Genomic DNA, 18,945 nt, shown 5'->3' on the forward strand with positions numbered 1-18,945 from the left:
AATATATAAGGATATGTGCATAAGTGCTGTGGAGATGGGGTGAGCATCCTAGAGAAAACAACTGTGGAAATATTTTCCCAATTTACTCTTTTTTCCCAGCCCAGGGCTACGAAATGCCAACTCGCCTGGAGCTACAACACCATAAGCATTAGCCCCAGAGGCCTTGGTGATGGTAAAATACAGTGCCTTAGTGTTTAGTATAGTGCCTAGAACATAGTAAGTGCTTAACAAATACCATAATTTTTATTAAAATGGCTGGCTGAAATGCTTCTGCAGAGAAGCAGCGTGGCTCAGTGGAAAGAGCACGGGCTTTGGAGTCATGGGTTCGAATCCCGGCTCCGCCACTCGTCAGCTGTGTGACTTTGGGCAAGTCACTTGACTTCTCAGTGCCTCAGTGACCCCATCTGTAAAATGGGGATGAAGACTGTGAGCCCCAAATGGGACGACCTGATTCCCCTGTATCTACCCCAGCGCTTAGAACAGTGCTCGGCACATAGTAAGCGCTGAACAAATACCAATATTATTATTATTATTATTAAACTCGGTTTCATGGACTCCCCCAGTTATCCAGTCAGGGGGTTCCTTAGGCTTCAGGGCAGTTCAAGTTCCCACAGAATAATTCCAGGGGATAATGTGCAGGGAGACTTAAGGTGATTCTAGAAGGGAGCCAGTTTTTTTGGTTCCAGAGCATCTAAGTCCAGCTGAATTCATTCAGTAGTATTTATTAAGCGCTTACTATGTGCAGAGCACTGTACTAAGAGCTTGGAATGTACAATTCGGCAAGAGGTAGAGACAATCCCTGCCCATTGACAGGTTTAGCTGAATGCCAGTGGACCCGGGAAAGAGCCAGGGAGGTCTAACAATTATAAATAATAATTGTTGTATTTCCTTCAGTCATATTTATTGAGTGCGTACTGTGTGCAGAGCACTGTACTAAGCACTTGAAATGTACAATTCGGCAACAGATAGAGGCAATCTCTGCCCAACAACGGGCTCACAGTCTAAAAGGGGGAGACAGACAGCGAAACAAAAAAAAAAGTAGTCAGGCGTCAATACCATCAACTGCACTAAGCAGTGAGGTAGATACAAAGCTGGACACTGTCAATGTCCCAAATGTAAGCTTGCTGTGGGCAGCGAATGTGGCTGTTTATTGTTATTTGTAATAATAATAATGATAATGGTGGTATTTGTTAAGCGCTTACTATGTGCAAAGCACTGTTCTAAGCGCTGGGGGGGGATACAAGGTGATCAGGTTGTCCCACGTGGGGCTCACAGTCTTAATCCCCATTTTTTACAGTTGAGGTAACTGAGGCACAGAGAGGTTAAGTGACTTGCCCAAAGTCACACGGCTGGCAAGCGGCGGAGCTGGGATTCGAACCCACGACGTCCGACTCCCAAGCCTGGACTCTTTCCACTGAGCCGTGCTGCTTCTCTACTCTCTCAAGTGCTCAGTACAGAGCTCTGAGAACAGTAGGCGCTCAGTAAATGCGACTGACTGGTGGGGCTCACGGTCTTAATCCCCATGTTCCAGCTGAGGTAACTGAGAAACAGAGAAGTTAAGTGGCTTGCCCCAGGTCACACAGCAGACAAGTGGCAGAGTCGGGATTGGAACCCAGTTCCTCTGACTCCCAGGCCTGCGCTCTTTCCATTAGGCCGTGCTACTTCCAGCTTCACTGGCTACTCTGGAAACCCCCGATAATATGTCGCCTCGTGAACTGCTACTCCAGGAAAAGACTATGGGGAAAATCCTGGGGAAATAATTTTCAATTCACTAACCTGCTACCGGTCCAATGGAAAGAGCACTGTTCTGGGAATCAGGAGAATAATAACAATCGGGGTATCTGTTAAGCGCTTACTATGTGTCAGGCACTGTACTAAGTCCTGGAGTGGATTCAAGGAAATCGGGTTGGACAAAGTCCCTGCCCCACATGGGGCTCGTAGTCTTAATCCCCATTTTATAGATGAGGTGACTGAGGCCCAGAGAAGTGAAGTGACTTGCCCAAGGTCACACAGCAGAGAATAAGCCCATCAGCGGGCAGGGATTGTCTCTATCCGTTGCCGAATTGTACATTCCAAGCGCTTAGCACAGTGCTCTGCACATAGTAAGCGCTCAATAAATACTATTGAATGAATGAAAGTGGCAGAGCAGGATTAGAACCCAGATCCTTCTGACTCACAGGCCCGTGCTCTATTCCCTAGGCTACGCTGCTTCTCAACTCTGCCTTCTAGGGCTAAGTCATCAGTGGGTAAGGTTTCTGAGCAGAGAATCACTTCGGATGCTCTGTGAGAGGGAGAGGACCGGTAGCAATCCTGAAGGATAGTTGGTTAATGTGCATAGTGAAGACTGCAGAGGCTAGCTGTCTATCAGTAATATTTATTAAATGCGTAACAATAATAATAATAATGTTGGTTTTTGTTAAGCGCTTACTATGTGCCGAGCACTGTTCCAAGCCCCGGGGGAGATACAGGGTAATCAGGTTGTCCCACGTACGGCTCACAGTCTTCATCCCCATTTTACAGATGAGGTAACCGAGGCACTGAGAAGTCAAGTGACTTGCCCAAAGTCACACAGCTGACGAGGGGTGGAGCCGGGATTCGAACCCATGACCTCTGACTCTAAAGCCCGTGCCCTTTCCACCGAGCCACGCTGCTTCTCTGTGATCATGGGTTCGTATCCCAGCTCTGCCACTTGTCGGCTGTGTGACTGTGGGCGAGTCACTTCACTTCTCTGGGCCTCAGTGACCTCATCTGTAAAATGGGGATGAAGACTGTGAGCCTCACGTGGGACAATCTGATTACCCCGCATCTACCGCAGCGCTCAGAACAGCGCTCTGCACATAGTAAGCGCTTAACAAATACCAACATCATCATCATTATACTATCTGAGCCATGAGGAGCTCATATCTACCCTTCTAGCCCTAACGCCCCACCGTCCTTCTTGTATTTATCGTTCTCCTAGTCTTTTGAATCGTTTTTGAGTTTTTATTGTGTCATTATTCCTTACATACCTCCCTTTCCGCTCCTCAGGGGCCACGTCTAATTCTCATCCCTACAGTTTTTCTCCCCCCCCCGCCCCATTTCTTAGTACAATGTTTTACACACAGAAGGAGAACAATTAATACTGGTGAGTACATATATGCTGCAATAACAAATGAAACTGAACTAATGTTTAATCTTTATTAAAGTAATTCAAGGCACAATAGCCCAAATGAAATGAGCCATTATGATATGATATTATGTATATTTTTATACTAATGTCTGTCTCCCCCTCTAGACTGTAAACTTACTCTGGGCAAGGAATATGTCTACTAACTCTGTTCTATTCTACTAGCTCCCAAGCAGCATTTAGTCCAATGCTCTGCACACAGTAAGCACTCAATAAATACCACTGATTGATTGATCCATTGAATGATTCTGACTTTTTGTGGGTGTTTTTGTTTGACTTTTCACCTGTAGTAAAGAATCTGTCCCATCGAAAGTGCTTTGTGTCAGGAAAACTCTTTTGATTACTACTACAAAGCTTTGATTTGCCCTCTCTATTAGTGTCTTTTTCAATTATTTATGAATTCATTCACTTCCTTGAAAATTGTCATATCTTTTTAATATCAAGATTTTATCCAGCGATGGAGAGACCGCAACTTCTTATTCATCTGTTTCAGCAAACTTCCCCGAGGTCTTCATTGGCTGAATCCTCTGAATGAGATAAAATTAACTCATTAATATCTGCACTATCCATTTCTAAATGGTCTCCCCAATTCAATTGCTTTGATAATCTGCTCAAAGTTTACTTCAAAGCCTTGAAAGCATTTTAAGTCTGGCTTTCCCATTAGGGCATATTAATGTTGGTATTTGTTAAGCGCTTACTATGTGCAGAGCACTGTTCATTCATTCATTCATTCAATAGTATTTATTGAGCACTTACTATGTGCAGAGCACTGGACTAAGCGCTTGGGATGAACAAGTCGGCAACAGGTAGAGACAGTCCCTGCCGTTTGACGGGCTTACAGTCTAATCGGGGGAGACGGACAGACAAGAACAATGGCACTAAACAGCGTCGAGGGGAAGAACATCTCGTAAAAACCGATGGCAACTAAATAGAATCAAGGCGATGTACATTTCATTAATAAAATAAATAGGGTAATGAAAATATATACAGTTGAGCGGACGAGTACAGTGCTGTGGGGATGGGAAGGGAGAGGTGGAGGAGCAGAGGGAAAAGGGGAAAATGAGGCTTTAGCTGCGGAGAGGTAAAGGGGGGAGGTGGCAGAGGGAGTAGAGGGGGAAGAGGAGCTCAGTCTGGGAACGCCTCTTGGAGGAGGTGATTTTTAAGTAGGGTTTTGAAGAGGGGAAGAGAATCAGTTTGGCGGAGGTGAGGAGGGAGGGCGTTCCAGGACCGCGGGAGGACGTGACCCGGGGGTCGACGGCAGGATAGGCGAGACCGAGGGCCGGTGAGGAGGTGGGCGGCAGAGGAGCGGAGCGTGCGGGGTGGGTGGTAGAAAGAGAGAAGGGAGGAGAGGTAGGAAGGGGCAAGGTGATGGAGAGCCTCGAAGCCTAGAGTGAGGAGTTTTTGTTTGGAGCGGAGGTCGATAGGCAACCACTGGAGTTGTTTAAGAAGGGGAGTGACATGCCCAGATCGTTTCTGCGGGAAGATGAGCCGGGCAGCGGTGTGAAGAATAGGCCGGAGCGGGGCGAGAGAGGAGGAAGGGAGATCAGAGAGAAGGCTGACACAGTAGTCTAGCCGGGATATAACGAGAGCCCGTAATAGTAAGGTAGCCGTTTGGGTGGAGAGGAAAGGGCGGATCTTGGCGATATTGTAGAGGTGAAACCGGCAGGTCTTGGTAACGGATAGGATGTGTGGGGTGAACGAGAGGGACGAGTCAAGGATGACACCGAGATTGCGGGCCTGCGGGACGGGAAGGATGGTCGTGCCATCCACGGTGATGGAGAAGTCTGGGAGCGGACCGGACTTGGGACTGTTCTAAGCGCTGGGGTAGATAGAGGGGCACGGGAATGTGTCTACCAACTCAGGTATATTGTACTCTCCCAAGTGCTTAGTACAGTGTTCTGCACACAGTGAGCAGTCTATAAATACCACTGATGAGTCAATCTGATTTGCTGAATACTTACTGTGTGCAGAGCGTTATGCTAAACGCTTGGGAGAGTATAATGCAATATTATAAAAGCCGCGTTCCCCGCCCACTATTAGCTTACAATCGCGTGGCTCAGTGGAAAAGAGCCCGGGCTTCGGAGTCAGAGGTCATGGGTTCGACTCCCGGCTCTGCCACTTGTCAGCAGTGTGACCGTGGGCAAGTCACTTCACTTCTCTGTGCCTCAGGTACCTCATCTGGAAAATGGGGATTAAGACTGTGAGCCTCACGTGGGCCAACCGGATTACCCTATATCTACCCCAGCGCTTAGAACAGTGCTCCGCACATAGTAAGCGCTTAACAAATACCAACATTATTATTATTGCAATCTAGCAGCAATTTACAGATTAATGGAAATTCCTAATGTGTAGGGAACATATTTTGTGCTTCTGCTGTGCTTTCCAATGCACCTAGCACAGTGCGCTGTTACTATTTGAAAATGTGACGCGGCAGATAATGAAAAATAATAATGATAATGATGATGTTGATGATCATGGTGGTGCTTGTTAAGCACTTGATAATCAGGACCGTGTCTGCCCCGATAAATCACGTGCTTGTCGAACATCACAGTAAGGTCAGGCTCGGTTCCTGTCCCATACTTGGTTCGCAGTTTCAGCAGATAATAATAGTGGGATTTGTTAAGCGCTTACTCTGTGCCGAGCATTAAGCACTGGGGATAATCAGGTTGGACACGGCCCTTGTCCCACATGGGGTTCACAGTCTAAGTAAGCGAGAGGGCAGGTATTGAGTCTCCATTTTACAGGTGAGGAAACACAGAGCTGGTTTTGGGCAGGGAAATGTTCAACTCCTCTGTTGTATTTTACTCTCCCAAACACTCAGTTCAGTCCTCTGCACACAGTTAGCACTAAGAGAAGCACCGAGCTCAGTGGAAGGACCCCGGGCTTGGGAGCCCGAGGTCATGGGTTCGAATCCCGGCTCTGCCACTTGGCCGCTGTGTGACTGTGGGCGAGTCACTTCACTTCTCTGGGCCTCAGTGACCTCATCTGGAAAATGGGGATTCATTCAATAGTATTCATTCAATAGTATTTATTGAGCGCTTACTATGAGCAGAGCACTGTACTAAGCGCTTGGAATGAACAAGTCGGCAACGGAGACAGTCCCTGCCGTTTGACGGGCTTACGGTCTAATCAGTGTTGGTATTTGTTAAGCGCTTACTATGTGCAGAGCACTGTTCTAAGTGCTGGGGTAGACACACGTGGCTCAGTGGAAAGAGCACGGGCTTTGGAGTCAGAGGTCATGGGTTCGAATCCCGGCTCTGCCACTTGGCAGCTGTGTGACTTTGGGCAAGTCACTTAACTTCTCGGTGCCTCAGTTCCCCTCATCTGTAAAATGGGGATTAAGACTGTGAGCCCCACGTGGGACAACCTGATTCCCTTGTGTCTACCCCAGCGCTTAGAACAGTGCTTGGCACGTAGTAAGCGCTTAACAAAATACCAACATTAGGTTGTCCCACGTGGGGCTCACAGTCTTAATCCCCATTTTACAGATGAGGTAACTGAGGCACAGAGAAGTGAAGTGACCCGCCCACAGTCACCCAGCTGACAAGTGGCAGAGCTGGGATTCGAAGTCATGACCTCTGACTCCAAAGCCCGGGCTCCTTCCACTGAGCCACGCTGCTTCTCATGAAGCAGGGATGGAGACTGTGAGCCTCACGTGGGCCAACCTGATTAACCTGTATCTACCCGAGCGCTTAGAACAGCGCTCTGCACAGAGTAAGCGCTTAACAAATACCCTTGTAAATAGATATGATTTATTGATTGACACACAGCAGGAATTAGAATCCACATCCTCGGACTCGCAAGCCTACGTTTTTTTCCTCTCAGCCAAGCTGTTTTTTCAGAGCTTCCCTTGTCCAAGACCAAACTATCGGTGATTAGTTGCTTTCGGCCCATTTGGAGCAGGGTGGGAAAAGAGTCACTTTCTATGGGATTTGGCCAAAACCCTCGGATCTGGTTGAAAGGCAGACAGGTTGTATCCCCCGGTTGGCTGTAGCTGGACTGTGCCTACATCTCCGAAAAGCATCTGCGCCACAGCTGTCGTGCAGAACCATCATACATGATACTCGTCACTCACTGCCAATTTCCCTCTAGACACAGGTCAAGTGGTAGGTTATGACCTTTCACAGGATCACTTGGAGATTACGTCTCTTGACATTCCTTTGTGGATCCTAGGAATCGCTTCTCTTTTCGGAGCACAGAATCGAATGCTGCAACGGGGCACTGTCTACTCTCGAATTTCTCAGAACCCCAGTTTCACTTGGCAAAACTTTGAAGCTCGTTGTACAGCAAAAATAATTCCAGTTGTAATTCACAAATGAAAAAAGGAGGTGATTTTCTGTTTTCATTTTTCTAGGAACTCTAATTATCATTCCCCCTCCCCACGGCAAATCACAAGATAAACCCGGCAACGCTTCACGCGCAGCTAAACCGAGCTGCAAAAATTTCTGTTGCTCCCCCACTCTAAAATCAAGGTTCTCATAGGCAAGTCTTCTTTGATCCCTTACGATACGCTGAAAGCCGATTCCTTTATTTTGGCGAAGTATCCTTTGGGTCTACTGATTGTTATATTGTACTTTTCTAAACGCTAAGTACAATGCTTTGCTCACAGGATAGAGCGCGGGCCTGGGAGTCGGAAGGTCGTGGGTTCTAATCCCGTCTCCTCTACTTGCCTGTTGTGTGACCTTAGGCAAGTCACTTAACCTCTCTGTGCCTCAGTTCGCTCATCTGTAAAATGGGGATGAAGATGACGAGCCCTAATGTGAAACAGGCACTGTGTCAAACCCACTTATCTTGTATGTACCCCAGAGCTTAAAGCAGTGTCTGGCACATAGTAGAGCAGTGTCTGGCACATAGTAAGTACTTAACAAATACCATTATTATTATTATTATTATTAATAGATATGACTAAGATGTGAACCTACACTATAAAGTGCCACGACAACTTCAAAGGTTTTTAGTCACTCCAGTTCAACTCGTTTTAACAATAATAATAATAATATTGTTATTTGTTAAGCGCTAACTATGTGCCGAGTACTGTTCTAAGCGCTGGGGAAGATACAAGGTAATTAGTTGTCCCACGTGAGGCTCACGGTCTTCATCCCCGTTTTACAGACGAGGGAACTGAGGCACAGAGAAGTTAAGTGACTTGCCCAAAATCACACAGCTGCCAAGCAGCGGAGCCGGGATTAGAACCCATGGCCTCTGATTCCCAAGCCCGGGCTCTTTCCGCTGAGCGACGTAGCAGTTTCCTTTTCACTTCTTGGGTTATTTATTAACTTCCTTCTAATTTCTAGCTTTTATCATTCCTCATGTAGGTGATGTTTTAAAGTCAGCTGCTTTTGAATGATCTGAAGCCCCAAACGAGGGTGACCCCCGAGGACCCCTGGCCCACGTCCTACCTCCGGCCTGGAACACCCACCCTCCTCACATCCACCAACCTAGCCCACTTCCCTCCCTTTAAAGCCCTCCTGAGAGCTCACCTCCTCCAGGAGGCCTTCCCAGACTGAACCCCCCTTTTCTCTGCTCTTCCTCCCCTCCCCAACGCCCCGACTCCCTCCTTCTGCTCTATCCCCTTCCCTGCCCCACAGCACTTGTATATATTTGTACGTATTTATTATTCTATTCATTTGATTAATGATGTGTATATACATCTATCATTCTATTTATCTATTTAGTCTATCTATTTTCTGTCTATTTAATCCATATTTTTATTATATTCATTTCATTAATGATGTGTATATCTATGTATTCTATTTATCTATTAATCTATATTTATTTTTCTATTCATTTTATTAATGATGTGTATAGATCTATCCTTCTATTTATCTATTCTATTGATCTATTTTCTATCTATTTTATCTATAGCTACTGTTCTATTCATTTTATTAATACGTGTCTATAATTCCAATCATCTATTTTTATCTCTTTATTCCATTTATCTATTTAATCTCTATTTATTATTCTCATCATTTTATGAATGATGTGCATGCATCTATAATTCTATTTATCTATATTTATTCTACTCATCTATTTTCTATTCATCTATTTTATCTATAGCTATTATTCTATTCACTTTATTAACGATGTGCCTCCATCCATAATGCTATTTATCTGTCTTTATCTATTCATTCTATTTATCTATCTATAGCTATTATTCTATTCCCTTTATTAACGATGTGCCGCCATCAATAATTCTATCTGTCTATTTTTATCTCTTTATTCTATCTGTTTTATCTACAGCTATTATTCTATTCACTTTATTAACGATGTGCCTCCATCTATAATGCTATTTATCTGTCTTTATCTATTCATTCTATTGATCTATTTTATCTATAGCTTTTATTCTATTTGCTTTATTAACGATGTGCCTCCATCTATAATTCTATCTTTATCTCTTTATTCTATTTTATCTAGAGCTATTCTTCTATTCGCTTTATCAACGATGTGCATGTATCAATAATTCTTTTTATCTATCTTTATCTCTTTATGCTATTTTATCTAGAGCTATTCTTCTATTCGCTTTATCAACGCTGTGCATCTATCAATAATTCTTTTTATCTATCTTTATCTCTTTATGCTATTTTATCTAGAGCTATTCTTCTATTCGCTTTATCAACGCTGTGCATCTATCAATAATTCTTTTTATCTATCTTTATCTCTTTATTCTATTTTATCTAGAGCTATTCTTCTATTCGCTTTATCAACGATGTGCATCTATCAATGATTCTTTTTATCTCTTTATTCTATTTTATCTAGAGCTATTCTTCTATTCGCTTTATCAACGCTGTGCATCTATCAATAATTCTTTTTCTCTATCTTTCTCTCTTTATGCTATTTTATCTAGAGCTCTTCTTCTATTCGCATTATCGACGATGTGCATCTATCTATAATTCCTTTTATCTACTAGACAGGCTCCCGATGCCCGTCTGTCGTCCGTCTCCCCGCGTTCTAGACTATGAACACGTCGTTGGGTGGGGACGGTCGCTGTCTGGGGCCGTTTCAGAGTTCCCAATTGTTTAGTATAGTGCTCTACACCCAGGGAGCATTCGATAGATACGACTGACTGAATAAAATAATGATTTATAGAGGTGAAAAGCCTCAAAACGAGAGGTGAGAAGAGGCCCGCTAGGCCTCGCCCGCCAGAGGGGCGGCCGTCGCGAAGGGTCACGTGACGCGGCGGGGAGGGGGGGGGGAGGAGGGAGCCTCGGCGCAGGCGCAGTCGCGGTCCCCCCCCCGCCCCGCCCCCTTTTCTACCGCCGGAGAGCCGGACGAGACCATTAGGTGAGAGGGGGGGACGGAGACAGGGAGCGGAGTGAGCGCGGAGGAGCAGGAGGGAGAGGGAGAGGGTTGACGTCGGGTTTTCTTTGTGGAGGAGACGGCGGGTCGGGGTGGCTTTTACCCGCGGCGAGGAAGGGGGAGGGGGTGAGGCGGGTGCGCTGGAGGTGCCGGCCCCCCCCGGTCCGCGTTCGGCGATGGTCCCGTCCGGAGGGGGCGGGGTCCGGCGGCGGGCGCCGTGTGGTCCGCAGCGGCCGCTCCTCCCTCCGTCCGTCCGTCCGTCGGTCGGTCGGTCCGTCTGCCCGTGGGGGGGGCGGGTCGGTCGGTGCGGCGGCGGCATCATGGGGGCCCCCGGGCTGCAGTAGCCGTCGGGGGGCCGGGCCGGGCCGGGGCGGGGCGGGCGGGGGCATGTTGCGGTGGCTCCGCCAGCAGCTGGTAGGTGCCGCTCGGGACGCGGGGGAGGGACGGGGGCGGAGGAGGGGGGAGGGGAGGGGGGGGGGGGGCACGGCTAGGCCGCTTCGGGGACCTCCGCTCCATCCTCCTTCTCCTCTTTCTCTTCGTCCTCTTCTTTTCCCTCTTCGTCCCTCCTCCTCTGCTCGTCCTCCCCTTTCTCTTCCCCCCCCTCCTCTTCCTCCCCTCCTTCCCCTTCTTCTCTTCCTTCTCTTCTCTTCCTCCTCCTCTTCTCCTCCTTTTCCTCTTCTCCTCCGCTCCTCCTCCTCTCTTCCTCCTCTTCCTCTCTCCTTCCTCTGCTCCTCCTCTTCTCCTCCTCTTCCTCTCCCCCTTCCCCCTCTCCCTTTCGCCTTCCTCCTCTCCTCCTGCTCTTCCTCTCTCCTTCCTCCTCTTCTCCGCCTCCCCTGCTCTCCCCTTCCTCCTCTCCTCCTCTCCTCCCCTCCTCTCCCCTTCCTCCTCTTCTCCTCCCCCTCTCCCCTTCCTCCGCCTCCTCTTCCTCTCCCCTTCCTCCTCTCCTCCTCTTCTCCTCTTCCTCTTCTCCTCTTCTCCTCTTCCTCTTCTCCTCTTCTTCCTCTCCCCTTCCTCCTCTCCTCCCCTCCTCTTCTCCTCTTCCTCTTCTCCTCTTCTTCCTCTCCCCTTCCTCCTCTCCTCCCCTCCTCTTCTCCTCCTCCTCTCCTCCCCTCCTCTTCTCCTCCTCCTCTTCTCCTCCTCCTCTCGTCCTCCTCTTCCTCTGCCCTTCCTCCTCTCCTCCGCCTCCTCTTCCTCTCCCCCTCTCCTCCCCTCCTCTTCTCCTCCTCCTCTTCCTCTCCCCTTCCTCCTCTCCTCCCCGTCGTTGGGCAGGGATGGTCTCTCTCTGGTACCGAATTATACCTTCTAAGCGCCTAGTACAGTGCTCTGCACCCAGGAAGCACTCAATAAATATGATGGAATGAATGAGCCTGTTGTTGAGCAGGGATGGTCTCTCTCTGGGGCCGAATTACACATTCTAAGCGCTTACTACAGTGTTGCGCACCCAGTAAGCCCTCAATAAATATGATGGAATGAATGAGCCTGTTGGGCAGGGATGGTCTCGATCTGTGGCCCAGTTGTACATTCCAAGCGCTTAGGACAGTGTTCTGCACACAGGAAGCGCTCAATAAATACAATTGAATGAAAGTACGTTTGGTGCTACAGTGCCCTCTCCTCAGCGTCTCGGACAGTGCTCTGCACATAGCGAGGGCTCGGTAAAGAGGCTGGAATTGAGCTCGCCCCATCTTTTAGACTGCGAGTCCGTTGTTGGGCAGGGATTGTCTCTCTCTGTTGCCGAATTGCACCGGTAATAATCATGATGGCATCTGTTAGGCGCTTACTATGTGCCAAGCACTGTTCCAAGCGCTGGGGTAGATACGAGGTAATTAGGTGGTCCCCCGTGGGACTCACAGTCTTCATCCCCATTTGACAGATGAGGTCACTGAGGCCCAGAGAATAATAATAATAATTATGGTATTTGTTAAACCTTACCATGTGCCAAGCACTGTTCTAAGCACTGGGGTAAGTACAAGGTGATCACATCATCCCATGGGCTCACAGTTTTAATCCCCATTTTACAGATGGGGTAATTTAGGCACAGAGAAGTGGCTTGCCCAGGGTCACACAGCGGACAAGTGGCGGAGCCGGGAATAGGACCCAAGACCTCTGATTCCCAAATCCCTGCTCTTTCCAGTGCTTAGAATAGTGTTTGGCGCATAGTAAGCGCTTAACAGATGCCATCATCTCCGCTAAACCACACTGCTTCACCTACAGTACAGCGCTCTGCGCACAGTAGGTGCTCAATAAATGCGATTGAATGAATAAATAAATGAATGAACGGGGAACTTCCTGCCCTCAGGTGTGAGTCCGGCCCAGGGCCCAGACCCTCTCCCAGCCTCCGACCCATTCAGTCGTTTTTATTGAGCGCTTACTGTGTGCAGAGCACTGTAGGAAGCGCTTGGAAAGGGCAATTCAGCAACAGAGACAATCCCTTCCCAACAACGGGTTCAAAGTCTAGAAGGGGAAGGCAGACAACAGAACGAAACAAGTAAACAGGCATCGATACCATCAGAATAGATAAATAGAATTATAGATAGATGCACATTATTAATAAAATAGAGTAATAAATATGTATCAATATACCCCAGGGCTGTGGGGCAGGGAAGGGGATAGAGCGGAGGGAGTCGGGGCGATGGGGAGGAGGAGCAGAGGAAAAGGGGGGCTCAGTCTGGGAAGGCCTGCAGGAGGAGGTGAGCTCTCAGTAGGGCTTGGAAGCGGGGAAGAGAGTTTGGCGGAGGTGAGGAGGGAGGGCATTGCTGGACCGCGGGAGGACGTGGGCCGGGGGTCGACGGCGGGATAGGCGAGACCGGGGGACGGCGAGGAGGTGGGCGGCGGAGGAGCGGAGCGTGCGGGGTGGGCGGTGGAAAGAGAGAAGGGAGGAGAGGTAGGAAGGGGCGAGGTGATGGAGAGCCTTGAAGCCTAGAGTGAGGAGTTTTTGTTTCCTGCGAAGGTTGATAGGCAACCACCGGAGGGTTTTGAGGAAGGGATTGACAGGCCCAGAGCCTTTCTGCAGAAAGATAATCCGGGCAGCGGAGTGATGTGTAGACTGAAGCGGCGAAAGGCAGGAGGTCGGGAGATGGGAAAGAAGGCTGATGCAGTAATCCAGTCGGGATAGGATGAGAGATTGTACCAACAGGCCCTGGCCCTGCCCCTGGGTCCTCCCTCTGAGCCCCCGAGCAAAACAACCCTCCCCACCCCCAGGGAAAAAGACACTTCCTTCTTCCGTGGTATTAAGCACTGACTATGTTCCAGGCACGAACTGGGGTAAATACAGGCTAATCGGAATGGACACAGTCAACCTGGAATTAAGCTCCCAGTCTTAATCCCCATTTTACAGAGAAGGAAGCGAGACCCAGCGTAGCGATTTGGCCGGGGTCACGCGGCGGGCAGTTGTCAGAGGGGAGATCAGAACCCAGGTCCTTCTGACGTCCGGGCCCGGCTCCATCCATTAGGCGGCATTGCTTCTCCGTGCCTGCCTCCGACCTCGTTTCCCTGGAAACGGAAACTGAACCCTGCCGGTGCTGGTTTGGCCTGTTTCTCTTCCTCTTGCAGGTGAAACTTCGCATCCCTGGCTTTTCCCAGCTTCCTCAAAAAAACGGGGGAAGCGAGGACCGTTCAAGAGGATAGACTGAAATGTTGGCCAGTTCAGCGAAGCACGTTGAGGGGGCCCTTCCGACGAGGGTGATTAAAATGATAGTAAATTCTCAACTGTCCCAGAATTAATTCCCAGAGCCGATCTCCACAGAGAGAAATCTCTCCAGATGAATGCGACTTGGCAGCTCTACTGTAAAGTAATATAGAAAGAAGGCAACTGGCAATTAGGATACTCATCTCGCCGGTTGTAAGTGCGCAACCCAATCTATACAGACTGGTTTCTATTTTCCTTCGAAAGCGTGTTATTACAACAAACCGAAAATGGTTAATACGGGCAGTGCCAAAATCATAGTTAAGAAAGTGGAAGATTCCCTTGGATGTTAAGGGGTAGATTTCTCATTTTGTGGCCCGTGGACGTTGAGCTGAATGCTGAACCTTAGTTGATTATACCCTTTAAAGTAATCATCAGATGTTATAAAAATAAGCCTTAGAGTATGGGTAGCTCATATTTATTACACAGTAAACTTGGGGATTTAAGAAGCACATTGCCTTGGCTTTTCATTCCATTGCCTTGGAACGCTTGCTGTGTGCAGAGCACAGTATTAAGCGCTTGGGAGACCACAGTGTGACAGAGTTGGTGGACTTTCCCTGCCCGCAACAAATCTATAAGATGGCCAGTCCCACAGCACTCAAGAACATATCTGGAATTTATTTATATTAAAGTCTACCTCCCTCTCTTGACTGTGAGCTCTGTGGGCAGGGAACATGTCTCCCAACTCTGTTGTATTCTCCCAAGCATTTAGTACAGTGCTCTGCACTCAGGAAGCGCTCAGTAAATATGGATTGATTGATCGAATGATGGTGCCGTTTCTGAGGGGAACTCATTCCTGCGCCACTGGGATTATAAAGTGAATGATGATACAGTGTTTTCTATTGTTAGATGGGGGGTGGGGGATTGTTGACCCTCTGAAAAATTCCTGCTCTCCTGTTTAAAAATTGGCCACAATAGGCCAGAATTCATCTGGAAATCATTGACTTGAAATGTCTGCTTCTCCTTTCCCCTGATGGTTTTACATTTTAATTGTAGGATGACGCTTTGGATTATTGATTCCAGAGAGAGTACTGTTTGTCAGGTTTTTTTATAGTTCTAATGCTCTTAGAAGAATTTAAAATGACTGCTTCCGGTTTTTAAAAACTGAGATTTTTTTTTAAAGCAGATAACTAATTTAGATCTGGACCTGTGGTTTTATTTTTCTTTATATCCATGTGTGTGCAGATTCATTTGTATGACAGTGTTAGGAAAGAAAATTGTCCCCAGGACAACCTCTGTCAACATTTTTTCTCTGCTGAAGATATTTGTAGTCACTTGCTTAATGGGAGTTTTGGGTCTTGAACTAGGTGCCTTTAGTTGCCCTAAAAATATAAATATATGTGCTGATTTTCAATGTAGTCTTTACAGCAGGACAATATATTCATTCAATAGTATTTATTGAGCACTTACTATGTGTAGAGCACTGTACTGAGCACTTGGAATGTAAAATTCGGCAACAGATGGAGACAATCCCTGCTCAATGATGGCTAAATATAGTTTTGTATGTTTCAGAGAAAAGGTATTTACCAGTTTTAAAATGAAAGATGTTATTTAGTGAAAAACTTCTATAATTTCATCTTTTCTGGCTCAGTGTGTCATTTAGAGGGAACGGTTCAAAACTGCCATTGTTTTTAATGGTAATTGTTCAGCGCTTACTAGTGTGAAGCATTGTTATTATAAATATGCATTAGTTATTATAAATATGCCATTTCTGACTTGGATCAAAAGTTTCACTTTTGAAAGATAGTGATCAGGTTGTCTAAACGAATAAATCATATTCTTCCCAAGGGTAGGCCTTTGCAAAACCAGAATTTAAAAAAAAACACCCACTTTTGATAAAAGGGTAATTACTAGGCAACATTAAATAGTTCTTATAGTTCCATTAGAATTACTGTTAGAGTTTAATTAGTGAATCTTCTTCTAAAGAACTTTCTTTTTTAGATTTGGTGAAACTTGGAAAGCGATAAAGCTCCATAAAGAAACTGCCAAGGAAAGTTTGATTAGTTGTCAGGGCACTTTACTATATTGTTTGTTTGGTATCTCACCCACAAAAGTCACTTTCATTATTTAAAAAAAAAAAAACCCAACAAACTGACCAGAAGCTATTTAGTAGTTTACTAGTAGTTTATCAAACTACTCAATAGCTTGACACTTGATACTTGCTAAAATATGAAAGTTCAATGTTTGGGAGTTTCCCGAAGGGGAGGAAGTAAAAATGTGAATTGAGCCTGCTAACCTAAACTATGCATGAACCCCAAATTGGTAAATATAAAGTTACCATTTTTCATTTTTATTTTTTTTTTTTGGTAATAAGCCAATAAAAGCAACGCTCCTTTTACCTCTCAACTCTGATAGCATCATCTGGCTCAGCCCAGTTGAACCTAATGCGGTAGCAAAACTGTACATGGGTTTCTTGATTCAAATTTGAAGAGCATTTAAAAAATGAATTCCAGATGTGTTTAGACTAAGAGTAATTATGCCGATTTAAAATATTGATCAGTAAAATGTCTTTAAAAACTGCCGGGTATCGTTTCCAGAGTTATATGTAAAATAATTGCTCATGCTGTAGTCGAACCCGACTCAAGTAACATCACGATAACTACCAGGATCTCTCGGTTACTTTGTCCACTCTAAACTTAGGCTACAACTGCCGATCGTTTGCCTGTTTTTGTGCCACAGAGGATTGTCTACAATTTCTTTGTATTTTTGTTGTTCTCTGTTTTCTCTTAGTTCTTATCACCTGTGCCCCTTGGTATAGGTTCATGTGTGTGTTGTTTCCTGGTAGGTTTTAATAGGAAGGAAGCGACAGAATGAGATGAAGATCTGGGGCACGCGGTCCCATTGCGGCTGAGCCTGCTCTGACTCACTTCATTTCCCCACCTTGTGTGCTGTCTTTCACACGTTTTCTGTGCAGCTGGGTCTGTACCTCTTCAGCACTTTGATACCCACTCCTCCCCCGAACCCCCGGCCCTTGGCTGCATATCTTTGGACTCTCCTATTTCTCTTCTAGACTGTAAGCTCGTTGTGGTTAGGGAAAGTGTCTGTTATATTGTAATAATAAGAATCGTGGTATTTAAGCGCTTACTATGTGCCAAGCTCTGTTCTAAGCGCTGGGGTAGATGCAAGGTAACTAGGTTGTCCCACGTGGGGCTCATACTTTTAATCCCCATTTTACAGATGAGATAACTGAGGCACACAGGAGTTAAATGACGTGCCCAAGGTCACACAGCTGACAAGTGGCGGAGCTGGGATCAGAACCCACATCTTCTGACTCCCGAGCCCGTGCTCTTTCCACTAAGCCACGCTGCTTCCCAGGTGCTTAGTACAGTGCTCTGCACACGGTCTGTGCTCAACCAGTATGATCGACCGACTGACTCCTAGCTGTAATTTCTTTTTAGCGGCTGGGTCCTTCACTAGATTGTAGGGTTCCTGAGGGCAGTCCACCTATCATGTTGTATCCCGGCGTAGTCTCAAGGGCTTAGTACAGTGTTCAGTACCAGATAAGTGCTTGGTAAATACCACTGATTAATAGGAGAGGAAGTAAGGACAAGGATGTTAAGGGAAGAAGCATGATTCACTGGGGCATTAAGTGCATTGGTGATGGCTTTGCCAGCAATTTTAATATTATACATTTCCAGCCCAAGTAAATTTTACCAGATATCAGAATAAAACATTGAAACTATTTTGGGAAATCTGTCTTTAGAAAGTCAAAGGTCAGAATTTTTCTGCCAAGAGCACTGGGAAAAGGCAGTATTATTGCCGGGCAATTTAAAGGATAAATTGATCAGTCTTAGGAAACGGCACCCAGGTTCAGAGGTGCAAACTTCTCATTTTGAGCCCCGGGGGAGAGGAGGAGGGTGAAAAAATTTTAGTGTGTGTGAGGGCTGTAATGGGCGTAATGTAGCAGGTAAAGTGGGCACCTGAGCCCCGATGAAGATATAGCTTTTAAAGTAATACTGCGCTTTATGCTTGTGAGATGCAATATTGTTAAATCTTAAGCAAACTTTTAGGCTTCATCTTCTAAATAATTTCTTCCTAATTTTCTAAAAACTCTTCCTAATTTTGAAGTGTACACACGTTTAGGAAAGTGGAGTTTGAACGTGTCTCCCGACCCTGTTATATTGTACTCTCCCAAGTGCTTAGAACAGTCTTCTTCACACAGTAGGGCTCGATAAATGTGATGGATTGATTCTTCAGGAGTACTCGTCGAAAGCCCAGGAGTACTCGTCGAAAGCCCATTGAGTGATGACCACTGTACTAAGTGCTTGAGAGCAAGATTAAGTGCTTAGTTGGCAAGATTAGTGGTCGTATTGAGTCACAGGCCTTACAGATTCGGGGGGATGTAAGCTCCAGCAATTGTGTCTACCAGTACTCTTGTATCGTATTCTCGCAAGTGCTCTGTACCCAGCAAGCACTCAAAAAATGCAAACAATCGATCGTATTTGAGCGCATACTCTGTAGAGTTTGTAGACACATTCCCTGTCCATAAGGAGCTTTCAGTTTAGAGAGTATATGGGTGGGGTGGTCATGTGGATAGGTACGTAAATGCCGAGGGACTGAAGGAGAGGGTAAGGTGTACATATAGATATGTGCATGAGTGCTGAGGGCCTGAGATGGGATGACATCAAGTGCTTAAAGCTACAGATCCAAGTGCTTAGGTGACACAAGGGAGAGCCTGGTAAGGGAAATGGAGGATTAGTCAAGGAAGACCTCTTGTAGGAGATGTGATTTTAATAGGGCTTTTGAAGGTAGGAAGAGTGGTAGTCTGTTGGATGTGAAAGAGGACGGAGTTCAGGCTGGG

At 46.4% G+C, this 18,945-nt stretch overlaps 1 protein-coding gene across 5 annotated transcripts in view; it reads left to right on the forward strand.

Annotated features, from left to right (window-relative positions):
• Positions 1-10,829: 10,829 nt before the first annotated feature.
• The window catches only part of ATP11B (ATPase phospholipid transporting 11B (putative)), a 146,921-nt gene continuing 138,805 nt past the window's right edge, over positions 10,830-18,945 (forward strand). For all 5 annotated transcript variants that reach the window (XM_029073628.1, XM_029073637.1, XM_029073620.1 and 2 more), the window contains exon 1: positions 10,830-10,876. In XM_029073628.1, the coding sequence (XP_028929461.1) occupies positions 10,850-10,876 (27 nt within the window). In that variant the 5' untranslated portion in view covers positions 10,830-10,849. The remainder of the gene's footprint in view (positions 10,877-18,945) is intronic.

Source organism: Ornithorhynchus anatinus, chromosome 1, assembly GCF_004115215.2.
Source record: "Ornithorhynchus anatinus isolate Pmale09 chromosome 1, mOrnAna1.pri.v4, whole genome shotgun sequence".
Lineage (NCBI taxonomy): Eukaryota > Metazoa > Chordata > Mammalia > Monotremata > Ornithorhynchidae > Ornithorhynchus > Ornithorhynchus anatinus.